Source organism: Dendroctonus ponderosae, unplaced genomic scaffold (genome assembly GCF_020466585.1).
Source record: "Dendroctonus ponderosae isolate FM_Combo_2020 unplaced genomic scaffold, Dpon_F_20191213v2 Dpon_F_20191213_3, whole genome shotgun sequence".
Classification (NCBI taxonomy): Eukaryota; Metazoa; Arthropoda; class Insecta; order Coleoptera; family Curculionidae; genus Dendroctonus; species Dendroctonus ponderosae.
This window is the reverse complement of record NW_026018508.1, coordinates 8,174,035-8,197,012: the sequence shown is the minus strand read 5'-3', so window position 1 is coordinate 8,197,012 and position 22,978 is coordinate 8,174,035. Positions and strand designations below refer to the sequence as shown.

At 32.4% G+C, this 22,978-nt stretch overlaps 1 protein-coding gene and 1 non-coding gene across 3 annotated transcripts in view; one reads left to right on the top strand and one right to left on the bottom strand.

Annotated features, from left to right (window-relative positions):
- Nucleotides 1–6: 6 nt before the first annotated feature.
- Nucleotides 7–6,695, top strand: LOC125503890. 2 transcript variants are annotated; one of them, XM_048664986.1, is made up of 7 exons: nt 7–1,436; nt 3,933–4,379; nt 4,480–4,622; nt 5,183–5,320; nt 5,370–5,511; nt 5,574–5,767; nt 6,183–6,695. In XM_048664986.1, exons 4-7 carry the CDS (start codon nt 5,218–5,220, stop codon nt 6,458–6,460), a joined length of 717 nt encoding a protein of 238 aa, XP_048520943.1. In that variant the 5' UTR covers nt 7–1,436; nt 3,933–4,379; nt 4,480–4,622; nt 5,183–5,217; the 3' UTR covers nt 6,461–6,695. The 2 variants fall into 2 exon arrangements, with proteins under 2 accessions (XP_048520943.1, XP_048520942.1); XM_048664985.1 differs by having other exon boundaries at nt 3,933–4,622.
- Nucleotides 6,696–8,978: 2,283 nt separating this feature from the next.
- LOC109539969 overlaps nt 8,979–22,978 on the bottom strand; it is a 25,390-nt gene continuing 11,390 nt past the window's right edge. The window contains exon 2 of the transcript XR_007281098.1: nt 8,979–14,426. This is a non-coding gene — a transcript (uncharacterized LOC109539969). The remainder of the gene's footprint in view (nt 14,427–22,978) is intronic.

Genomic DNA, 22,978 nt, shown 5'->3' with positions numbered 1-22,978 from the left:
AAATTGGCAGATTTTAATTCCTCCTGCAACTACTCACAAGGATACCCACCAAACACTGGTACCCCACACTCATTGGTCCTTCGAACAAAAGAAATTTTCCCCCATATACTCGTGTCTGGCATATTAAATTATGAGTGAGACGAGTACATTTCGGTCTCACGAACTGGATTTGACCAAGGTTATAAAAGTGCCACCCCCAACATTTGGTCCTTACGAGCCGGATCAGGTTAGATTAGAAGTTGATCCCCCAACATTTGGTCCTTCGAGCCGGATCAGGTTAGATTAGAACTTGATCCCCCAACACATACTTTCAGTTTAGGCATAGTCTTTAGTTTTCTCTAAAAGCGGTATCTGCTTAAGGGTTCCGAAAGTTTCCTACATTTGAAGCTTATGCCTTCAAATATAGGTAGTTCGAGAGGAGGTTTATCTTTTCACATTCGCTATTGTTTCGTAGGATATCGTTGCCTTATGTGACATTGAGCTGTGTTTTCTTTCGCTTTGTACGTCAAAGCTTGGAATTAGATTCATACAACTTCTTCGGCTTAGAATCGGGTAGATCTTGCCAGTTTAGGCTTCGATTATGTCCTCTGCGGTTTTCCCTTCTTTCGGCTCAGGTGTTAATCGATGACAACCCAGACTTGTATTACCGCAATTTTTCATTTGTGTTTCACATAATATTCTCTCACTTGGCGTAAAGTCTTACTTTTGAAGAAATGAGTCCCATAACTAGAATGTTTTCTTATTATATTTGTTTGAAGCATTTTGTAAGTGGGTTTGAAACTCCAACTTTTATGAGGGGATTTTTCCTCAACCCCCAACAACAATTTATATTGGTTAGTGCTCATATTTTGAGGGTTTAAAAGAGTTGCATTTCGACATATAATTAGTACAGTTTTATTTGGATAACATCCATTGGTTATCTGTAGTTGCGTGAAAATTAGTTTTTTCTATCTTGTAAGAATTGTATTTGTTTTGTACATTAGAGTGTTCATACAATTGCTCTAGAACATCTATTGAAATAACTAATTTTCATTCCAAATTTATGATCTGGATCTTTAACTATCCATCTTCGATATTTCCCCAGTGACAAACAAAACACTGAAGATTGGTTAGACGTAATGCTTCAACGCAGTCCGCACGAGTTTCCTCGGTTCATTTTTTATCACACTCGTCCTATACAGGGTAATTCAAAAATGCCTAATAAATTATTTTTGTTAGCTCAGAAAAGCTAGTGCTTCAAGTTTCCAAAAAGAAAAGTGAATGCATTTTTGCTTTTGCCCAATTGGAACCACTGTACATGTCACCTAACAGCAACGAAGGAAAAATTGAATGTGAAAAATTCTTCCCCGAGGATTATAATGCTGGAGAGACTGAGGAGGAAGAAGAGGAAGAAGAAAAACAACCAGAAGACTCTGCAGATAAACCTGAGGTCCAAGGTATTCTGTACCAACTACTAATATCAGTAACTTTTTACTCATTCGGTACCACAACTGGATGGTTTGTGAGTATTTACTTATTACTGATACTAATGAATTTTTCAAGTATTGTGTGCCAGTTTCGACATTTAATGTTACTTATGCTTTATGCGTTTTTCAATTATTCTCAAAATATCTTTCTGGCAATTAAGTTCGCTCTTTTGCATGAAGCTCTATTTAATGTTCTGATGTCGGTCCCATAAATAATTTAGATCCCTTAAAAGTGACTTACATTCAGGAATGATTTGAGAATTTAAAAATTGAATTAATTCTAACATGGCATTTTACAATTACTTGGGCGATCAAAAATAAAAAGTAAGCGTAAGCCAAGTTTCGTTTTGTGGCACTTTTATGAAAACAGCTATATGCAAAAAATACGTGTACAATAGCAAATACGTAACATTATTTTTAACTTATTTAACTATTTTTTGATGCCGTGAAGGTTTGGAAAATGGTCTCTGACGTACCTTCGAAAGCTCTAGAGCTACTCGCGCCTAGAGAGTATCTAGTTTGTGTGTAGTTCCAGCCTCGCCTACTAAAATGCTGTCTTTGTAGAATCCGGCTAGTGTAAAATCCAGCAACGCACTGCGGCATTTCTGTCCTATTGTGTACTTCTTTATTACCCCTGTATTTTCTATGAACTTTTTATTTTAGTAGAACTTCATCGCTTCTCGGTAGTATTTTTTTATTGACGCGAAGCGAACTCAATCATATGTAGAATTGTTTCGTTACCTGAGTTCTTTTCGGTACAATTTTCTTCAGAGTGAGAGTTTTTAGAGTTTTTTTCAGAGATTGTTTAGCCGTGATGGGTGTCCCGTTGTAAAGGGCACATTCCACCTTATTTGCAGCGTGCTAAGTTCTAGCAGTGCTTTTTTGGGTACTGATTAGGTTGTCCCTACAAACCGCCTTGAGGTAAGCAGTCCTTGTGGCTCCTTCCAGTACTTCCTATTTTTTTCCGAGACTCATCGCTCGACCCCATCTGTAGATTGAAATGAGCCATACCACAATCTGTTTGTTGGTCAGTCCCTGGTTGCTCATCCCATATCTTTGCTAGTGCCGCAGTCCTCCTTTCCATCACTAATGCTTGCTCCAGTCGCCCGATCTGAGCTCCTGGTCAGGACCTTTGGTTCTTCCAGATCGGCGAGCGCTTAGTGATCTGTTCAAATTTTAGGGTATTTTTAAATCAAAATATGCTTTATTGCCACATAAAATCTGAAATATATTTGAGGTACAAAGCAAATGACACATAAGAACATGGGCAAAAAGTTAGTATTTTCGATTGGACAGCGGTGGTAAGAGTAAGTAAGTTTAAGAAGATTCTGTTCCCATATATTTAGATTGAATTAATTCGCTTGAAAACAGCAAAACTACGAAACTCGTAAATACTTTTATATCTTGGTTTATTTTACTTCCATAATGTTCTGTATGTGAGTACTTTTAACTCAATAATTAAATTCACAACAGGTATTTTACAATAAGACTAAATTTAATTAATGCAACTGATAAGATATAACGATTTGTGGAAATACAATTAATTCATGTAATTGAATACTCATGTAAGCAGGTATAATATAGTATGCGACGGTGTTTCCAAAGAAAAATGTCGAATAATGAACATTTTATTGATTACTTTTTGTAACTTTGTAATTAGTGTGCTTTCCGATTATATTAACTAAATTCTGGCGTAAACGTTATGTTTTGTACGTTCTCCTAGTTCCACATTGACCATGCTAAATTAACAGCAAAAGAACCGCGTATTTATTTTCTAATTTGATTATGCAAATAATATTAACAAACAAATTCCTTATTAGTTTTAAGTAGGTATTTTTCAGTTGTCGCATGTTGGCAATCTATTTTCAACCGCTCTAACGCTTTGAAAATATAGATTTTAATAGCCAATTCACATATTTCAAATAAAAAAACCCAATAGTTTATAACAGACTGCACCAAAAGTTATCCTTTGTTTTACGAAGTCAATATTTCGATATTTAAATTTTCCCACAAATATAAGCGGCGAATTTTGATAATGGTTACTTAAAAATTGTTATTCCTGCATACGACAGCAACGAATATTCCAATTTAAAACAGTTCAAAATAGGTACATTTTTATTTTTAAACTGACTGCTCTGAAATACATTTTTTTTTTTAATTTAATTCCGCATCTGCGTGCAATCTATCCAATGTAATAGACAATAAGCACCCGGTTTGTTGTGCCTGAAAATTACTGTGAAGCTCATTTTTGGTTACGAAAATTATTTTAATGGATGGCCAGTGGCCACTATCGAAGCCAATATCGCAGACAAAAGTTATTTCAAAACTGTACACCAGTTAAGCATTCCACCCTGGAAAATTTACGTATTGATGATTTCGTTTGCAGCAAAATACAATTTAAAAAATGTACCAAGAAACTAGATCATTTAAAGTTTTTCAACAGCAACTTTTGATTATTCCTAAAAGGTGAAGGAGAGGAACAAGATGAATACGTGGACAATGAGCCCACCGAAGAAATAGGTGAAGCGGGAGAATCAGCAGACAGTCCTGAGACAGAAAAACCGGAAGGTGAAGAAAGCGACGTCAATGAACCAACCGAAACTCCTAATGAGGAAGTTCCTGAAACGAATGAGAATATTCAAACTGCTGATCCAGTACCAACTGAGCCCGTAGAAGAAGAACCTGTGATTGAAGCATAAACGAATCTTACTTCCAGCATTGAAATTAATCATTAAATACGAACTTTTTTTATTGCTAATTGGCTTCTGATTGCATAAGTTCAGCGCCTTAATACTCATATCTTGTGCAACACTTCTCTACCCTTTCAGGTTAAACTCACTGAGGACATTTTGGAAGAACTGCTTTATTTCGGAGATATCGAATTTAGCTCAAAAACTCTTGATGACCTCGGAGGTAACCGTTTAACATTTGCTCTACTATTCAAAAGAACCAATGCTCATCTTGCGGGAAACATAGATGATATAGTTTTGCAAATGGTTTACGGAAATTCCAGAAAACCGCCTGGAGACCATAAATCGCCCGCTTGTAAGTTACGTAAAGTTTGGAAAAGCACTGGCAAACCGATCGATTGGGTTGAAGTGGCAGAAAATCTGTCAGAAGAAGAACTTGGTGAAATTGAAGATAATGTTTTACTAGGTTAGTTAATGACAATGTTATCCAAATAATTGCATTTGAGGATAATAATATATGTTTATAATATATGTGTATAGAAATTTGCGCATGAAACTAGTGAACTATGCAACAGGACATACGTTAATGTTTATCTGCTGCTTCGCTAGAAGAGTCAATGTTTAAAACGAAATCATGTTTCTTTTCCTACTGTTCAACTCTTTTTGTGCCATAAACATCTTGCAGTTACATAAAAGTTTCGGTTTGTTGTCCTGTTGGGCTCCTGGAGCTTTAGATGTACAGATTCCCTCTTTTTTGCCAATCTCTCTACATTTGTTTTTCCGTTTTCTATCGATGGCGCTTTAAGTAGGGCCACGCTCTCGTTTTGATCATCTCACAAAAGGTAGAAAAATGTTCCATACTTGTTTTCCGGTTCCACCGCTATCGACTGGACAATTGAGCGATTTTACAATAATACTGAAAGAAAATGTCCATATGACCCTCATGCGTAGTCCCCAAGTGAACACGAGATGCTAATTTAGAATCACCGTTTATATTATCACCTTAAGTGCGTTTAATGGTTTAAGGAATATGGGCACCCCCAAACTCTCTTAGTAGAGCTATGATTTTGAAGCTGTTATTCCCTGCTCTATCGAATCCATTCAAATTACCGGAACAAGAGGAGATCCCGTTACATGTAGCAGTAGCATTTGATGCCTTTAAAGGTTATTTTCAAATGAGATGATATTTCCATACCCAAAATTATTATTTTAGCAAAAGATGTGTTTGAAATATCTGACAAGTATCCTGGGAAAGTAATGAGTATTGGGTATTTCTCCAGCGATGTACCAGGAAAAGCTAAGTTATTAGGCAAAACTACTGAACAATTCGAAGCTCGACCAGCTTCCTTAACCTAGTGCGTATCATAGTCTATGCATTCGTGAAAAAATATATCTAAATGTTAAAAATATATTTTAGTGAAGAGAAAATAGTCATTCAACTAGCGAAAGATAATGCCCAATGTTTTATGGAATTTATGGATCTGGGTCCATCCTATATCAGCACGGATATTGAAGTAGGTGCAGCAGATTGCTTTTATTTCTTTCCTCCTGGTTACAATACTCCGGAATCCGAAATTATCACTTACCTGAAAAAGAAATCCAAGCGAAAAGGTAAGCACTACTTGATCAGAGAATGACCTCAAAACTCGGTCTAATAGTCCAACATTATTCTTAGTTCGGAAATAAAATAGCTTTTAAGTATTAGGCTCTAATTGCTCCTGTTAATCAACGGGTCAAGACAGAATATTTGACCGATGCTAATTGTCACGTGATTTATCTACAGTGTGGCACACTTTATTCGATTATGTATCTCACGCTAACGAATGTAAAATKTTTCGAATTAAATATTTGACTTCATAGTTTTACCCGAGTGAATTWTTAAAATTACTTTCAACTATATGATTGCCGCAAAGAGGGATTCATTATTAAACTCGATCTTTCATAATATAGTTAAAAAATCATATGTTCAAATTTTATAAAACACAAAGKTAAGTTTCTTACTACTTCTATATATGTAATATTTAAGGTAAAATGGGACGGTACAAAATAGCTGTTGATCAAATACAAGATACCGATACTCAATCTATCATTACGGGTACAGAAGCTGATACTTCATTTATGGATCTTGCTGGAGATCAAATTGGTGAAGATAACGGTGATGAGATAGAAATTGCCGACGACCTCCATAATGACGAAGGCGATAGTGGAGAGGAAAATGAAGATAAAGATTCACGTCTTGCTATTCAAATTAATGATAGCGTTATGGATAATGTAGACAAGGCTACGTCACCTGTAGCAAATTAATTATTTGATGAGTTTCACTAGTAATTTAGTTTATTTATTTAGTCCCAAGTTAGTGTGAGTTAACCATTTTAAGCTTTAATTCATGATTATTTTAAGCTTAAACTAACGCAACAACTTAGCTTTATTCATTACAAAAATGCTGTAGGCCATTGCGGTTTAGCGCTCGGTGTCTTACCAGACAACGGTTTAATGTTAAGCTTTTGAACAAATATAGTATTGTATAATTTTGGAGCAATTTCCATGTTTAAACTTTTGACAACTGCAGATTTGGAATTATCCATTTGTGCTGGTACAATTAAATCTGAATAGTTCAAAGCTGTAAGAACAATGTAGATAGTAAATAGTATTATTTAGGAAGGTTACCTCACATTACTAAAAAGAGTACACTGCGATATATATATATTTTATATACCTGAAAACTGCTATATAAAATCCGCAAGAAAAATTGTAAAAATAACGCCAAACCCGCAGTGCAACTTGCTCAAAAACCTAAACAAACTTTGCAAAATCTGCTACATAAAGCTTAAATTTTACAAAGCCGCACATCCGCTCAGTAAATATTTTATAAAAGAAACTAAAGCTCTGGTTGCAATTTTCTACTGCAAAATTATGTACCTAATCTTCGGATCCGGTCTCGACCCGACTGGCTGAAACCCCATAACACCTACCTTTCTTAGAAAAAAATAATGCCTTTTAGTGACTTAACTTTTTTTCTTAATTTAATAATTGAGATAACTAAACCTATCTGGATCTAGACCTCACTGGCTGTGTGAGGACACATGGGTGCTTAACGGTGAAAGAACTGAACTACTCGGACGGTTTCTGGCCGCTAAAATTCCCTAGCGAAAATTGTTTAGATGAAATAAGGTCAGGATCACTTGCAATATTTTAGAGAGCTATCCGCTGTACCACCCCAAAATACTAAACAAGTCCACGCAGCTCTAGATTACATAACTAGTTAGGTACTGCTGAAACATCGAGAGAACAATTTGAATTTTGAAACAATTTTATTGGAAATCTATAACCCATTTAATTTAGTGTGTTCTTCACAGAAGGAAAACACCCATACATGATACAAATTACGGATATCACTCACCTGTGCAGTTTCCAACGTGGACATTTCAGGAAACGATAGAGAAGCGAAAAAATATGAGTTTGCATTATAGGTAAACGACGAGTATTCGAGAAACGCTTCGTTGAAAACATTAATTGTAAATAATAAAAAAAAAACTGAAATCGACCTGCAAATGATTCATCCAAAGAGACGATCAAGACAACAATTATATCATCACCTTAATTCTGTAGGTCGTTGCCTTCGGAAAGTCGAAAAAGCCTAAATATCGCTTCGGTTTTTTCCTGGAAAAGGTTACTAAATATTAAGTTTGGTACGAGAAGTGAACAAAATACGTCGTCAGTCCTTTGTTCATAGGCGGCATATACAGGATGATTTGGTGCCAATAAGGCAAGTGTGCTAGTTTATCCGTTATCTACTGACTGAAAGATTAAAGTTTTTAATTCGGAGTGGATGTTCGTGTTTGCAGAAAGCTGGTAAGAATTAGTTCTAATCTATGAGTCTATTGGCTTGAAGTGGTTCTAGTCTTTCGCAATACAACTGAAGTTGAGGGCATTTTCTATTTCGCTTTATTTCAAATAATTAAACTTTTGACTAAGTTTCTGCAATACTAAAAAAGGTTTCTCTTTCTTTCCAGGTGGCATAATGCAGCTTTTGGTAAGTTTGGCATTCCTTTGTTACTGGTTGACGTGTAGATGTAGAGCTTTTAGTCCCGTTAAATTGACTTGTATATTATCATATTGCTGCATGCCATTTTATATATATTATATATAAAATGTTCGTTCATATTTATTCGACAACCAACGRCGAGGAACTTTYTGGATTCTAGATTGAGTTTTGAAATTKATTCTTRAWWATTWYRCCGATCTTTAAAAATRAATTTRTTCYTAAAATTWTTACACCGTWRCAAAAGTRGCTCATAAATGCTCGTCTTTTTGAATTGGAAATTTTAAAARTTTATTTAACGGTGTTRCCGAATTTGAGGATATGATCAARCAGTTAGCCCATTTTTTTGCTTCAAAAAAGCTATACCTTGTTTTCCTCGATATCTCTTACKGCTTTTAAGATGGACTTTTTTGTAGTTTTCAGTGATAAAACTATTACTTAGTGTAGGTACGTATACGTATGTGAAAATAAAATCGAACCTTGTTATTCCTTTTTGAACCTTTTCGTTGACTTTCTCCTAAGTAACGCTAATCGTAGTGTTTTTACCACAGAAATCCGTATAGTTAACTTTTTTGTCATTAGTCAGGACATAGTGTATAGCAGGAAATTGTTTAATTAAAATGAAATAGAATTAACAAAAGTATAAAAAAATTGATCAGGTTCAGATATAAAACAATATAGCTGTGCGTTTATCGTCACATATATGCAAACATTCTGTACGTGTAGGTATTCTATACTTATATTTGTCTTTGAATCGGATTGAAATAATGGACAAAACAATTAATTTTTAATTTTATTATGTTGAAATATCACAATTGAATAAACTTATGACTAAAAAATGGTAACCAATTATATGCGTCATTGCTAACTAAGTATTTTAATTAAATAGAACATGTATTCTTAGATAAGTAGTTGAACCTGCAGTTTAATCTTACCAATTATTCATAAACATAAAATTGTTGATAGTTACTTTGAAAAAAACACTGCCAATTATTTGAACCTTCCTATCTACTAATGGTTGAATTAATATTATCGTTAACCGAAATAAATAACTTTCGGATGATATTGCATAGCAGGTCGAAACGTAGTAATATAAAATATTGGAAACAATTTCATTTTTAGTTTATATCTACATAAAAATAAATTTCTACATATGCAAACATGAGTGTCTAATTACATATTAAAAGACTTAGTGTGGAAGATATTGGAATGAGTCTGTTGTGGCCAACACAAGTGAATTAAAACCGAATAAAAACAAAAAATACCATTAATGTTTTACTCAGAATAAAATCTTATCAGGCAATAAGCATCAAATTGTTCTAAAAGTTGAAAAAACATTTGAACATCACTAATCTCTTTATTTCATTTTATTGTGACAATCTGTGTCTGACCATTATTTTGTTTCATTATGAACTTATTACAACAGCAATTATCACGACTACATATCGAGATCGGACTGATATAACCACGTCCATATAATTAGGTAAGTTTGATAATGTGAAAGACGATCTCGAAGCTCAACCGCAAAACATAAGGATTATTTTTTATTTAATATTTTTGAATAACCTACCAGAAGGAGAAAATTAAATTTCCAAAAGCTTGGTGATTATCTAATCGGTTTGTGGTTCTGAAGGTCTCAATGCCATGTTCCCACCATCTTCCTCTTTTCACAGTTTTTCAAAATTTCAGTCAACACTACCATTTCAATCTTTTACTTAAAAATAATATATCCCAACGATTAATTTCTTACTTTTAGCGTCTTAAACTAACACAGCCCTTTAAATAACCTACAACTAGTAACAGAAATGTATGTTAAAATTAGACTCCTTCAAAAATGATCCAACATCAATGAATTGTTGCAAACATGTTCATTTAGCACTAGAAAAACTTTGAAATTACTGTACCTCTTGCCAACATTAAGTATTTTCATTGATCAGTTTTAAATGTGTCTCCCAATGTCACGCAGTAAAACTTATAGTTCAATCGATTATGGTAATTTCCTAATGATACTAAATTGAAATACTCTGCGTAGCAGTTGCTCGTATAACATGACTGACATTTTTTACGGCATTTTAACTAAGCAACCTAAGCAATTAACACCCAATATTATTCGGCTTATTAACGCAGGTTATGCGTTGTTGTGATCGAAATTTTCTACCTCGTCCACGTCGTTCTTTAATACGCAATTGATAAATTCATATTTATACATTTCATTAATTACTGAGAAACAATTTTTCCATTCAAAATTTGGTTTTCAATGCTACATATCTAGATGGCGTTTTCTTTTTAACTAAGCTAATCGCTTTCTCTATAATAAAACAATTATTAAACATTACTTTTCGTAGCTGAAATACCGGTATTTTGTATCTGATTAAAATCCATCCAGAAACCCGGTAGAACCAAACCGTCATGCACTTGAAACAAGTTTTTAAGGTCAATTAACACAATTGTTATTAAAATTTAGTTTCCACCAAATGCAGTTGGGGTATTATTTAAAAGGCGAACTTTTCAATTAGCATTAAGCTATTAACTATTGGTATCTTTAACATCAACCTATGAAGAGAATTTGCAGCACAATAGAAATAAACTTTTGTGGTTTTAAGCATTTAGACACAATGAGTTATAGTAAGCTTCTAAGACATTATAAAAATATTCAATAAAAATTAAAGTTCTAGTTGCAAATGTGAAAAACCGACATCACCTGATCGTATTTGCCTTAAAAGTGAATAGCAGTCACCAGAAATTTGTTTGTAAACGCATTTTATGTACTTGTATCAGAGTTAATACTTTTACTGTCAATATAATTTGTATTAATTAAGGACCTCATGTCCATATTCCTTCATAAGTGTGCTCACTAATATGACTGTATTGTTAAGATTAATTAGTAATTCAAAACCTCTTAGTTCAAAATCTCTCGAATAGTTTTGGATAGTAAAAATATGAATGTCTACATTAATAACTATACATTTTGCCAAACACAACCTTATTTCTTCAATCGGCTTATATACAGCGTGAATTAAAAATATGTGCAGATATTTTAAGTTTTAAAGAAGATATTTTAAATAAAATTTGAAAAATTCATATAGAAGTGTTTCTATTTTCTTCTTCAAAATGCTTCAACGTACAATTCAGCATTTTAGATTATTGTGGTCTTGTGTTGTCCAGGTAATGCCTTTTAATAAAAGAAATCAACACCGTTTTTCTTCTTACGCCATCTTTTTTTCCACTTTAACTTCCAACAAGGAGACTCCTTGACATTACATTGAATTTAAAAACGATAAATATTATCATCAATTTTAATTTCCTTATGAATACGCTTCCTAATGAATTTCCTTGTGAATGCCTACTAGTTCACATAAAATAAGTAAGCTGATTGCACATAGCAACCGTCTAATATGCGGACGGCATTTTTGCCTTTCTATGTTTTAACAATAAACGATTCATTTATGAGAAATAACTATATTTTTACACCATTTGCTTCATTCATTAATGTCTTTAAAAATGCCTAAGAAAAAAACCTTCAGAGAATGTCTTTAAAATTCCCTTCCTAATTCACATAATTACGAAATTCTTTGTATAGGGATAGTTTGTTATACAAGGTGACTTACATCTATGCCTAAATGAACTATTAAGGCTCCTTAAAACAGTGTCTTTGACACGAATATTGCTATGCTAATTCGCGAGAAATCGACCGAAAGGTTGTAACATCTTGCATGGCAAACGTAAAAAATTGGTTTTTTATGGCATTAAATTTATAGTAGGAAAAGTGTACTTGTTTGACATCGATGAAATGAACATTTGTGACCCTTGTAACAAAATCAAAATAAGTAAATCTATTCAATATAAGGTTGAAACAACGTTTACACGTTTATCAGTTGATAAATTCAATTACTTTCAATAACTGATTTTAATTTTATAGATTTTATCGTGCGATTCAATTGGCGAAAGCAATTGAGGATTGCAATTCTGATGTCATAATTGGCTTTATGGGACTGGGCTTATTTTGCTTTTATTGTTCAGGTTTTGTCACAAAAAGCTGATTTTCTAATCAGAATTCGCATCAATGAATTTGAAGCGCGCAGCTAGCAAAATTTGTTCTTATCGTCGCTGTCTGCTATTTATTTATTTAATTTCTCCAACGAGGATGAAGCAATGGTTCTGGCAACACTCGGTTCAGTTTGAACCACTTGAGTGAATCGGAAAATGACTGGCACATTTGAACAGAGTTTTGCTAATTATTTGATGTTCCAGTTGTGAAAATTTTGTATTACTCAAACAAAAATAAAAAATGTGCCTCTTTTCATTTTCCTGCAGTAATGCGCCACTTTTTGATTGATAAAGTGTATTTTTCTGGGGAGAACGCAACCAAAGACATTTTTTGAGTCAAAATTGCACATTGTTTTTAAAACTGTTCAGTGGATTGAAATTCTGATGTAAAATTCGTGTTTTTCGTATGATGTTGTCAACAGGAGATTTTTCAAAAAGAGAAAGTTTGGTCGCTTATTTTTTTAATCGGTTTTTATTGAAAATAATTTTCAATCTGTATTTTATTTTCATTTTGATCGTGAATGTTTGTGATGGAAAACTCTGTTTAACATACAAACTGTTCCTTACATTAAGTTCAAATTTAATAATTTAAAATTAAATAGTTTTCTTCTGGATTTTTTCACAAAACATAACGTTGCCATTTCAAAACAGAGTTCCCGTACTGCACTAAAACAAATGTGCAAAGCATACAATTGTTAAGGCGTTACTTTTGAGAAGTACTCAGGGTATTTTTCATATATGTATGTATATTGCATATGCTTTGAAGTAGCATTAATTGCTACGAGTTCTTACATGCTTTGATTGATTCATAAATAAGTAATAATAATAAGACTAATGAACCATATCAATACAAAGAAATCAAAATGTACCGTGAGCATTTTATGGGCATATTTTATATGTATGTCAAAATAAATGTTGTTGTTTCCTATAACCATAAACCTAAAAGTGCGCTCTCTCCAGATAGGCGAATTAGAAGCTTACAGAACTGGGATTCCTTATTTTATTGCACCTCAGAATGAGAAACTAAAGCATTAACAAACGATGCGGTCATCTTCTATGTATTGAAAATTCCACTTTCCTAGTAGTTTTTCTTTCTTCTCTGAAACGTCGGTCGAATTTGCAAGCTGCAAGGATATAAAATATAAAATCCTCTGAAGGCTAATTCAATGTTGAATTAACGTTTCGAATTGCAAATATCAACTATCGCCCTCATATAGATAAGCCGCCTTTTTATTGACTTCGGCTACCTATAGCATATAAAACGATTGGAAATGGGTAGCGTTGAGGGCAAAATACGCATAAATTTATAAAAAATAGTGTCCACACTTTTCTAAAATATGGTGCAACTAGAACCGCAAAATAAAAACATTTTTATCGATTTTTTCCAACCGGGCGTGATGTTGCTACTATACAAGAGTAATTTCGGGGCAGTTAATATAAACAGTAAAAATAACTCAGTCCGCAAAACTCATTCTTGATATGCAACAAGTCGAAAAACACAAGAAAAGTTTGCCTGCATATATTGTCAAAAGTTTTCCTAAATGTGTTTCGAAAACCCTGAAGTGGCATTTCACTGAAGTGTTTAAATCGATAAATTTGTATCGTACTGTGCATTATAAAAATACGTAAAAATAATACTGTGGCATCGTTAATTGAATATGTCTAGTGCTTAGTTTTTATAGTGTTAAATTTTAAAGATATGTGGCAGGGTACTATTGAACCAATACAAAATTTTCCGAGTCAAAAGGTGTCTTCATGTTAACGAGAACCTACTGTTTTAAGAAATAATGCTTAACATAATTCTAAACCTACAATGGTCTCGTAGGAAGCCTCACATTTCAGTCAAAACAGCAAAACATATTTTGCGATAACATAGCTACGTCTTTGACGAATGGCTCCCCGCGTTCTTGTTATAAATTTCAAGTAAATGAGTCAAAGACAAAGTATTGCCTAAATCACGACTTGTAGGGCTCCTAGATGCATGCGACTTAATTGCACTGTCTCCTCCACTGTTAAATGATTCATTAGTGAAGAATGTGTCACTACATTGATTCTGTTTAACCTTCTTCAATTGTTCCAAAGCCTCGTCGTAAGTGGGCAAACCTGATGCAATAGTGTAACTAGGCAGGTCAGATTCTGGCACCCCAGCTTCCAAATTGGCGGCATTTCGGGCCTCGATAACTGCAACAGGAAGAAACCAAAGGTTAAGCGACTGAAGGCGGAAAATTATAATTATTGACAAAAAATGTACCGTATTTCGGGTAGCGCAAATAATTTAAACGAACTCAAGTGTATAGGAAAAATAATGAACATTGTACAGTTATTGTCTATAGCCGGATGAACGGACAGTCATGGCTATTGCAGCGTCTTTAACGCAGCCAAATGGAACGGAGATGCAAAATTTTGCTGAAAAAATTGTGGTCTGAAGGATTTTGTGTTAAAAATATGTTAACAAATATGTTGGAAACTACAATATTAAAATCAGTAGTTCCTTAACATTTGTAGTGAAGAAAGAAACAAAAACGCCTTTGGCTCTTTGATCCATGCAAGCAACTGTAATCTTTAAAACAACATTATTTAGTTTTTCAAATACAAGGTTCTCCACTGAAATAGTCTGTCCGCGAACCCTACATTGTACGGTATGCTAATAAATCACATACTACGTTGCAACTTTATTTTAAATGCGAACTCGTTACGTTTACCTTAAGACTTAAGTCGTCTGGACATTTAACATTAAACTGAATAAATAATACCACTCTTCTTGGGTTACAACTAGTTTTCAATAACTTTAAAATTCGCAATGAGCCACTTGTAAATGAAACAGCTGGCAGTACAAGAAGGCGATTCTAACGTAAATCCAGAAATTTGTTTGTTTTGCTTGCTTCTCATTCGATTCTTTGTTAAATAGTGTAATAGTTTCATTTTATTTACACAAAATTTACAAAACTATAATAGTCGTTTTTACCGGAATGTTGCAAAGCTTTTGAAAAGCCGAAAATGTTAATCAAACTTTTGGAATTTTTATTTTCTTTTTCTGTTGTAATATATCTAATAGTAAATTAGCCGCAATAACCCACGACATAAAAAAACAGACTTTATACCGGCCTGCCAGATGGTCCGGTTTATAACTTTTCAGTTCTATTTGTAAAGGAATCTTTAATTGAAATATTTGCTACTCAACTCAAAAAATTGTCGAAACCTTACAATTAGTTAATTAATACCAACAAATAATAATATACCAAAAAATATTCGCAACATTGAAAAGCTTTTAACAACAGCAGAGCTTAATTTTCAGAATTTAATGGATAATATACAGGGTGTTTGGTAAGTAGATACATTCCTTGCAGGGGGTGATAGTGCAATTAATTTTGGATATATTTCGTTAATAGACCAGGTTCCGAAAACCATTAGTTTCCGATCTACAGGGTGTTAAAGTTTTTTAAAATATTCGCAACATTGAAAAGCTTTTAATAGCAGCCGAGCTTAATTTACTGCATTTAATGGATAACACGTAAATTGGAATTTCATTGGAATAATGAACTAGCATACTAGGTGAAATAGACCATAAAAAGCAATTTTCATTGTTGTCATCTAAGATGTTTGCAGTTAACTTTGTAAAAATTACAACATTAAATTTTTTTCATGATAGCAGGGGCCAAATTAAAAAAATATTCTTTAAGCAGATAATATAATGGCATCTAAAAATATGCCACAACATATAAATATGAAAAAATAAAGGTATAGCCACCGCGGTTTTAAAGGGCTGAAATTGCACCGTTAAGCAGTCAAGAAACGTGCACTATTCTATTAGAGTTTGCTTTAATTGATTGAAATACTGAAATCGATCTACCAAGTATTTCAAGTGTTTTCGGTAACCGCAGCTATCAGCTTACTTTAAACGTATTAATGCCATGTTGATGTAAAGTTCATAAAAACACCCATTAAAGGAATAGATACCATGCACCTGTAAAATCGTTAATGACTTTCAAGCGCTTCGCGTTCTATGTTTCATATAAATTTCACTTTTGGGAATGCCTAATAAATATGCAAACTAGAGGAGCAGAATGTAACATAAACCAGTCGCTGAATATTAATCATATTTTTAAATATGTTTCAATTAATATTTTCACTCAATTTATGAATTGCGGTTAAATGAATTAGTTCCCTCTTCATTAATTATTAATATTGCCGAAATTTATTGCAGCCCAGTTCTTCACATTCCACATTCTTTTAAATATTTTGAAAAGAATTCCGGAATCGGCACAAAAGACGTACGGAATCTAATCAACAATCATAATAGACATAATTTTAAATATTGTTTTAAAAACTGCCTGTTTCCAAGTTTTACACTGGGGTTGTTTTATTTCCTGATTGATTTCTGATTATTTCATTATTAAATTGATTATCTTATTAAGTTCTATGAATAAAATCTCAATTTTAAGATTCTTCTGGATAGTTTTTAAAATGACAGGGTTTTACCAATATTGTCTCTTCACGAATTATATATTTTTTTAAGTACGTAACAAAGCAGGTTTTTAGTCAACTAGTAATTTAATTGAGTAATTATATCAACAAGTTTATTTATTTTTTGCCAGTTTGGTTTTATCAAACAAATTGGTTCAAAATTCAAATTGAACTCCAGTTGATTAAACTGTATCAAATGAATGAATTTTTTACCACCTTTACGCTTACTTGGTAAAACTGAATAGAGTTAATTAAAATAATTAATCCGTAACCCCTATTAACACTTGCAATAAGGAAAAAAATGTTGGTAAAATATGTAATTATAATAATTGAATATATTAATAAACGAGCCCGTCTACTGTTATAACAATTATTTAAGCTCTGCTTATAAGCTAATCATCCGTATTATTATTTTGACCAAGGTTCTCCCCTTCAAGGCTCGTAAAATTAGCTCATTCAAGATTTAATCCGATGCAGTTTAATTTACTTATAATATATTTATTATATTATAATATTCTATATTCTGACAATATGATTTGCATTTAATTTCATAAATATCAATGAAATCAAATAAGAATGTCAATAACATATAATTGCGCGATTTGTTTAGTTTAATGTATGTTTGTGACTGTTTTATATTTATTATACAATTATGTTGTGAACTTAGTACAAGCATTTATTAATTTTCTGCAGTTAAGTTTTTTATTATATATAGTCACACAGAGCTTAAGAGGATCACTTACACCTAGTCCACATCTGATCTGTCCGATTCAATTTAAAGCAAAGGAATTTGCAAAAGTTTGTTACTTTTAATAATTTTCTAATCAAATCACGCTTATATCGATTTCAAATAAATATTTGATCGTGCACATGAACTTTTTATGGTGTTTGTTCTAGCACCTCAAGAAACCTGGATTTAAAAAAAAGTTTGAATTATTAACGATTTTATAATATAGTTTATTATTTTGCGTATTTGTTTTTAATGGAGTCATATGAATAGTGAAATTTTTTTTATCAGATCAGAGTAACTAATTCTTCACAAAATATTGTAATATCATTATATAGTCACCATCACATAGAAAATGCGTAAGTCCACTTTTTGGAAAATGGGTTTGAATTGTTATCTGCTTAAGCACTTTAATATTATACGATTTCCTATTAAGAAATTGAGCCTCTACTGGAAAAACTCGCTTCCCAAAACTTTGTTAATGTAGTCTAACATGTAGTGTCTTTGTTAGTGATGAATATTGGGTTAAACCGAGCATTCAATGTATATTAACGGCTATTAATAAAATATATTTTTTTAAGATTTTTCTTAGAGCAACGTAAGTTTTATACATAATTAATTAAAAAAAAGCTTTGCCAGATAGTTAGGGCAAGCACCGAAATGACAGTGGTATGCATATATGTATTTAGTTTGATGCCGTTAAATAATTTTAACACACAACTACGAGCATAAGAAAATAAGATCAACAGCTTAATTTCATCATCAATAATATTTATTTTTGATAAAATCGAGAAAGTCGAAGTTTTTTAGAATGTATCGAAGTTAAAGAAGCTTTAACGTTTCAAACAAAGTCCTCATGGAAAGTCAAACTAATAATGCTAATAACCAAGAACTGCCGGAAAATATAAATTCTGGCAATGATCAGTCAGATTATATTGAACTCTTAAAGAAGAGAAGTTACAAAAAGAATGCGAAAATATTGCTTTATACAATGAATTGAAAATGAACATGATAACATGATAAATATAGCAGCGCAAAAAATAATCCAAAAGTGATATAATTGAAGAAAATTTGCAATTGCTTTAATTCATATTTAAGTTAAAAATGCGTGCTAAAATACCACAGAATAAATAAATCATATTTCTACATAGCATGTTTAAATCAGGTTTCAGGGTGATCAAAGTGTTCACGTTTTAAAGTGCAGAAAACTATGTAATTAGCAAATATTATTATTTTTTAATTATTTTTTGAACAATGTTTTACATTTTAAAATAAAAACGTCGTTCGTATAACTATATAATCTTCTAAAGGACAAATTTTATCTGAAAAGCAATCACCACATTATTAATTGCTTATCTAATAAATCTTTGTATGTATAAGATTTTATGAAGCTTTGAAGCCATATTTGTAGATAAACATTTTTCAATACAGAATTAAACAAAGGTTTCCAAGGCTTTCGAGGTGAATGCTTTTGCACAGACAGTTAATTAAATTATATTGAACTATGCTGACCTTACACCCTCTGCGTAGCGAGAAAATTTACTTGGAAAAGTGAGGTTTGACGATACAATTTCATAAATTAAATAAATACATGCCAGTTCATGCTCGTGCTTACACGAGATACATACTTTGCACTGCATCCATATTAATGATGTTTCGGTAGCTACCACGTGTGTGGTGTAGCGATTATTTTAGTTATTACTAATCGACTGAAATGCAGATTTCAAGATCATGCTATATGGCAGCAAATTTTTTATTTGACGGAAACAGTTAAATTAGGTCACAAATTGAGTCTTAAAATAGTCGATAGAGAAATGTATTACCGAAAGACGTTCACCTTCTAAAAGTTTGACAAAATATTTTTTTCCATGCGGAATATAAATATATTAGGAGAAAGTTTCAGTTACGGTAGAATCACTTAAAGAAAAAACGTGCAAAAGATCTCCTCAGGAGTTCAATGCCAATGGCCAATGCCGGTCTGATATGATGTCCATAAAATGTTATGGTGATTATATTTCAGACATTATCCGAGTAGCAAGCAAATAAACTTGCCTTTTAGGGGCATCAATGTACATACATTAACGCACAATTTTTGTATGATCCTAAATAAACAGGGTGTTCAGTAAATATGTTAAAATATTTTAACAGCGTGTTCTCCTAGTCATTTTAGATGGGGATCATTTTTGGGATATTTGATCTCCAAAATAGGAAAAAATATTAGTTTTTGTTTTTTTTTCGTTAAAACCGTTAAACATAGAAACTTAAATTTTGGAATACATTATAAGCTAATTGAATGCCATTCTATGGTAGTGTTTTGTAGTTCAGTTTACCTTTATACAGGGTAGAAGTGTGGAACCTCTACTTTTGTTTCGCTCAGAACTTTTTTGTGTGCACTTAAACTTCAATCAGCAAAATTTTTTTAATTACTGCTAGTCATTTATCGACTTTTTTATCTCTTATTGTTTTTTTAAGGGCACTAGTTTGCCCGCAAAAAATTAAATCGGTTCGGCTTGATCAAAACTTTCAAAGACGTTGGATTGGGAGAAGTCCTATAAACTCGCCTCCTAGATCTTCCGATCTACACACGCTTGATTTTACTTCTGGGGCCATTTAACATCAATGGTTACCACGTGAAGGAATGGTAATTTTTTTAACTTGAGTATATTTTTCGAGAATATTAGCTTTTGAAGATGCACATACAACTTTGCAAATTTTTAATCACCCTCTATTGTGTTATAAGCAAAAGTTTGGTAAAATACCTGTAGAAGTTGTCGCAGAAAATATGATCCACCTTATATAATGAATTCCAAATTTGTCCTATGATTATTGAATAGGTTCTTAATCAATGCAATAAAATTGATAAACAAGCTGTTACACGAGCCTTAAAAAGACTATGAGATAGCACGAAGATCATTTCTCGCGACATCTATTACCTTGAATAGCCAATTATATTATAATTTGATTTCATTTCGTATTCAAGTGAGATTCCACATGACGTCGGTAGGAAGCAAATAAAGACAATAATATACATTTTACAGAGTGTCCCTAGTAACTTGTTAAGTTCGCATTTATATTATAATATTATATTAGACATTTTGATCTGTGTATATGCAATTCAGGTTTAAAGAGTTCTATAGGAAAAAAATTTGCATTTCAGGTAAATTTGTCTTATCTGAAAGTTAATAGTTTCTGAGATAGAGGGTGTCAATATGTAAGTCAAATCTTATTTTTGATAGATTAATAACCAGTTTTATTATAACCATACAAACTTGTATTTGAAAGTTTTTTAAAACTCGCAAATACAAATTTGAGAGAACTGAAGTTGGATCCCTAATATTGTCGTACATTGAGAATTTGATAGGGTCATTGAAAAAATGTTTTTCTCTCAGTTTGGTGTCAGTTAAGGCAAAGAAATATTTTAACTTTAACTTTTAACTCCTATTACTTTGAATTTATTTGAAATGCCCAGAGAACTAATTTTGAAATGAAGAAATGCGCGATATGGTTTGTACTTCCAGACTTCCCAAACAACAATAATTTTTCCAATACGACGGTCATTTATTAAAAGAGTTAATTAATGTATTGGAGTCAGAAACGTTCAAGTTCAACAGTCATTATGAAATAATAACTTAGTCTTTGCTGACTTTAAAACGTAGTTTAAAATAGTTCTGAACGTGTTTAAATAAATACTGTTTAATGTTTGCTAAGTTTTGCTTTATTGAACAATTGGGCATAATATTTATTTTATTTGTGATCCAATTTGAGTTATCCAGTGCAAAAATTACTAGAAGTTGCAATGTGAAAAATCTCAAAACGGTGAGAGATATCGGCTTGGAAGCAGTACAGATTTTTGTTTAGAAAATTTCGTGGCCAACAGAAAGCGATATTTATTTTAAACCCAAAAAATGTCTGATGTTTTCTAAATGGATCCCAAATATTGCAGCTAGAGCCCTCTAAAATCGAGAAGCCAGGTGATTTGGGTTTGTCGATCTGAGAATCTCCCAAACACAATTTTTGATCGTCATAGTAGTTATTGGCGGAAGCAAAGAGAATCATTCCCAAATTATGACCTGGACCGAATATGGATCTGCCATTTAGGCATTATTTTAACTACATGTCAAGCTCTAAAACTGCAAAGTTTTATGAAAATCTACCAAAAGACTCAGTGGTGAGCAAGTGTCGAAATCTAGTTAAATATTCCGTAGCTCACACAGATGCGAGCAAAGAAGCATTAAAAAATTCAATGTGGGTCGTTTAGCAAGCCTTTACACAGAATATCAAGCTCAAAGGGCTCAAAGTTTCATAAAAATTTAATAAAATAACTGCTTCGATAGCTAGCATTTAATTCAGTGTAAAAAATGTATGAATATTTTCGTGTGAAAAGGCACTTTCTACAAAATAGTCAATAGTAAAAAACCTAAAATCGAACTGCAAAGTAAATAAATGAGTGAGTCATACAAAGGGCGAACAAGTGAATGGTTATATCATCATTTTGGTTCTGGAGCTCGGTTCCTACGGACTGCGGCAAAATTTCCATTAATTACAGGCAATGGACGAAATCGGTCACCAGTCTTTTGTGTCGTGTGAATCGCGTACTTAGATGCAATATATCGAATTATTGTTGCCCGAAAGGCCAGTTTATAGTTCGAAATCCATTTTTATTGTGTGACCAAGGGATAGAGCGGCACCTTGCAGAAAACTGGTAATAATTATTAATAATCTATAGATTTTTCAGTTCGAGTTCCAACTAAGTTTAGTTTTTCGAAACGCAATAGCGACTACATTTCTCTTTTTTTGCTCTACTAAATATATTTTATTTTTTCTTTCCAGGTGGCACGGCACGATGCAGCTTTTGGTAAGTTTGGCATTACTTTGCCCCTGATTGCCATATAGTTGTAGAACATTTAGTCCAATATTATTGACTTATTTTTTATTATATTGTTGCATTTAATATTTATTCGTTAAATATGTTGTTTTATTTACTTATGGCTAATTTAAAGGCAGATTTTGAACATTAAGTTGCAGTTTTCTATGGGTTTTTTAAATGAAATTTTACAGTTTATATGCAAAATAAACGTCGTTCTCTCTCTCTAAATTGGTATTTGTCTGTTGTCAATTAGATTCGAAATGGATGGATTCTTAATAGGGATTGCTCATATTTACAAAATTTAACTTTTTTGCTTCGTTTTCCAACGATTTTTGATGGTCAGGGTTATGTCACGTAAAATAGGAGTATTCTGCTGCGAATATAATTTAAATTATCTATTTTATTGGTGTTTTTTTTGTTACAAATTTCAATTTTTGTTACAAACTTCTTGTTGGTTATTTCGCCTCAAAAATTTTTGTCTTTAAAAAAGACAGAATTTTCTCATGTCTTTTATTACAGGTTGATAAATAGTGCTCTTATTCCTATTATTTTCAAGGTAATTTTTCAAATTAATTTCTTCACTAATTGTAATTTTCTCTTACAGCTTGAGCCTAAGTGTGTCGCAGGATACCCTCTAGGTGATAGTTCTTGATTACTTTTTGATAAATAATTCGT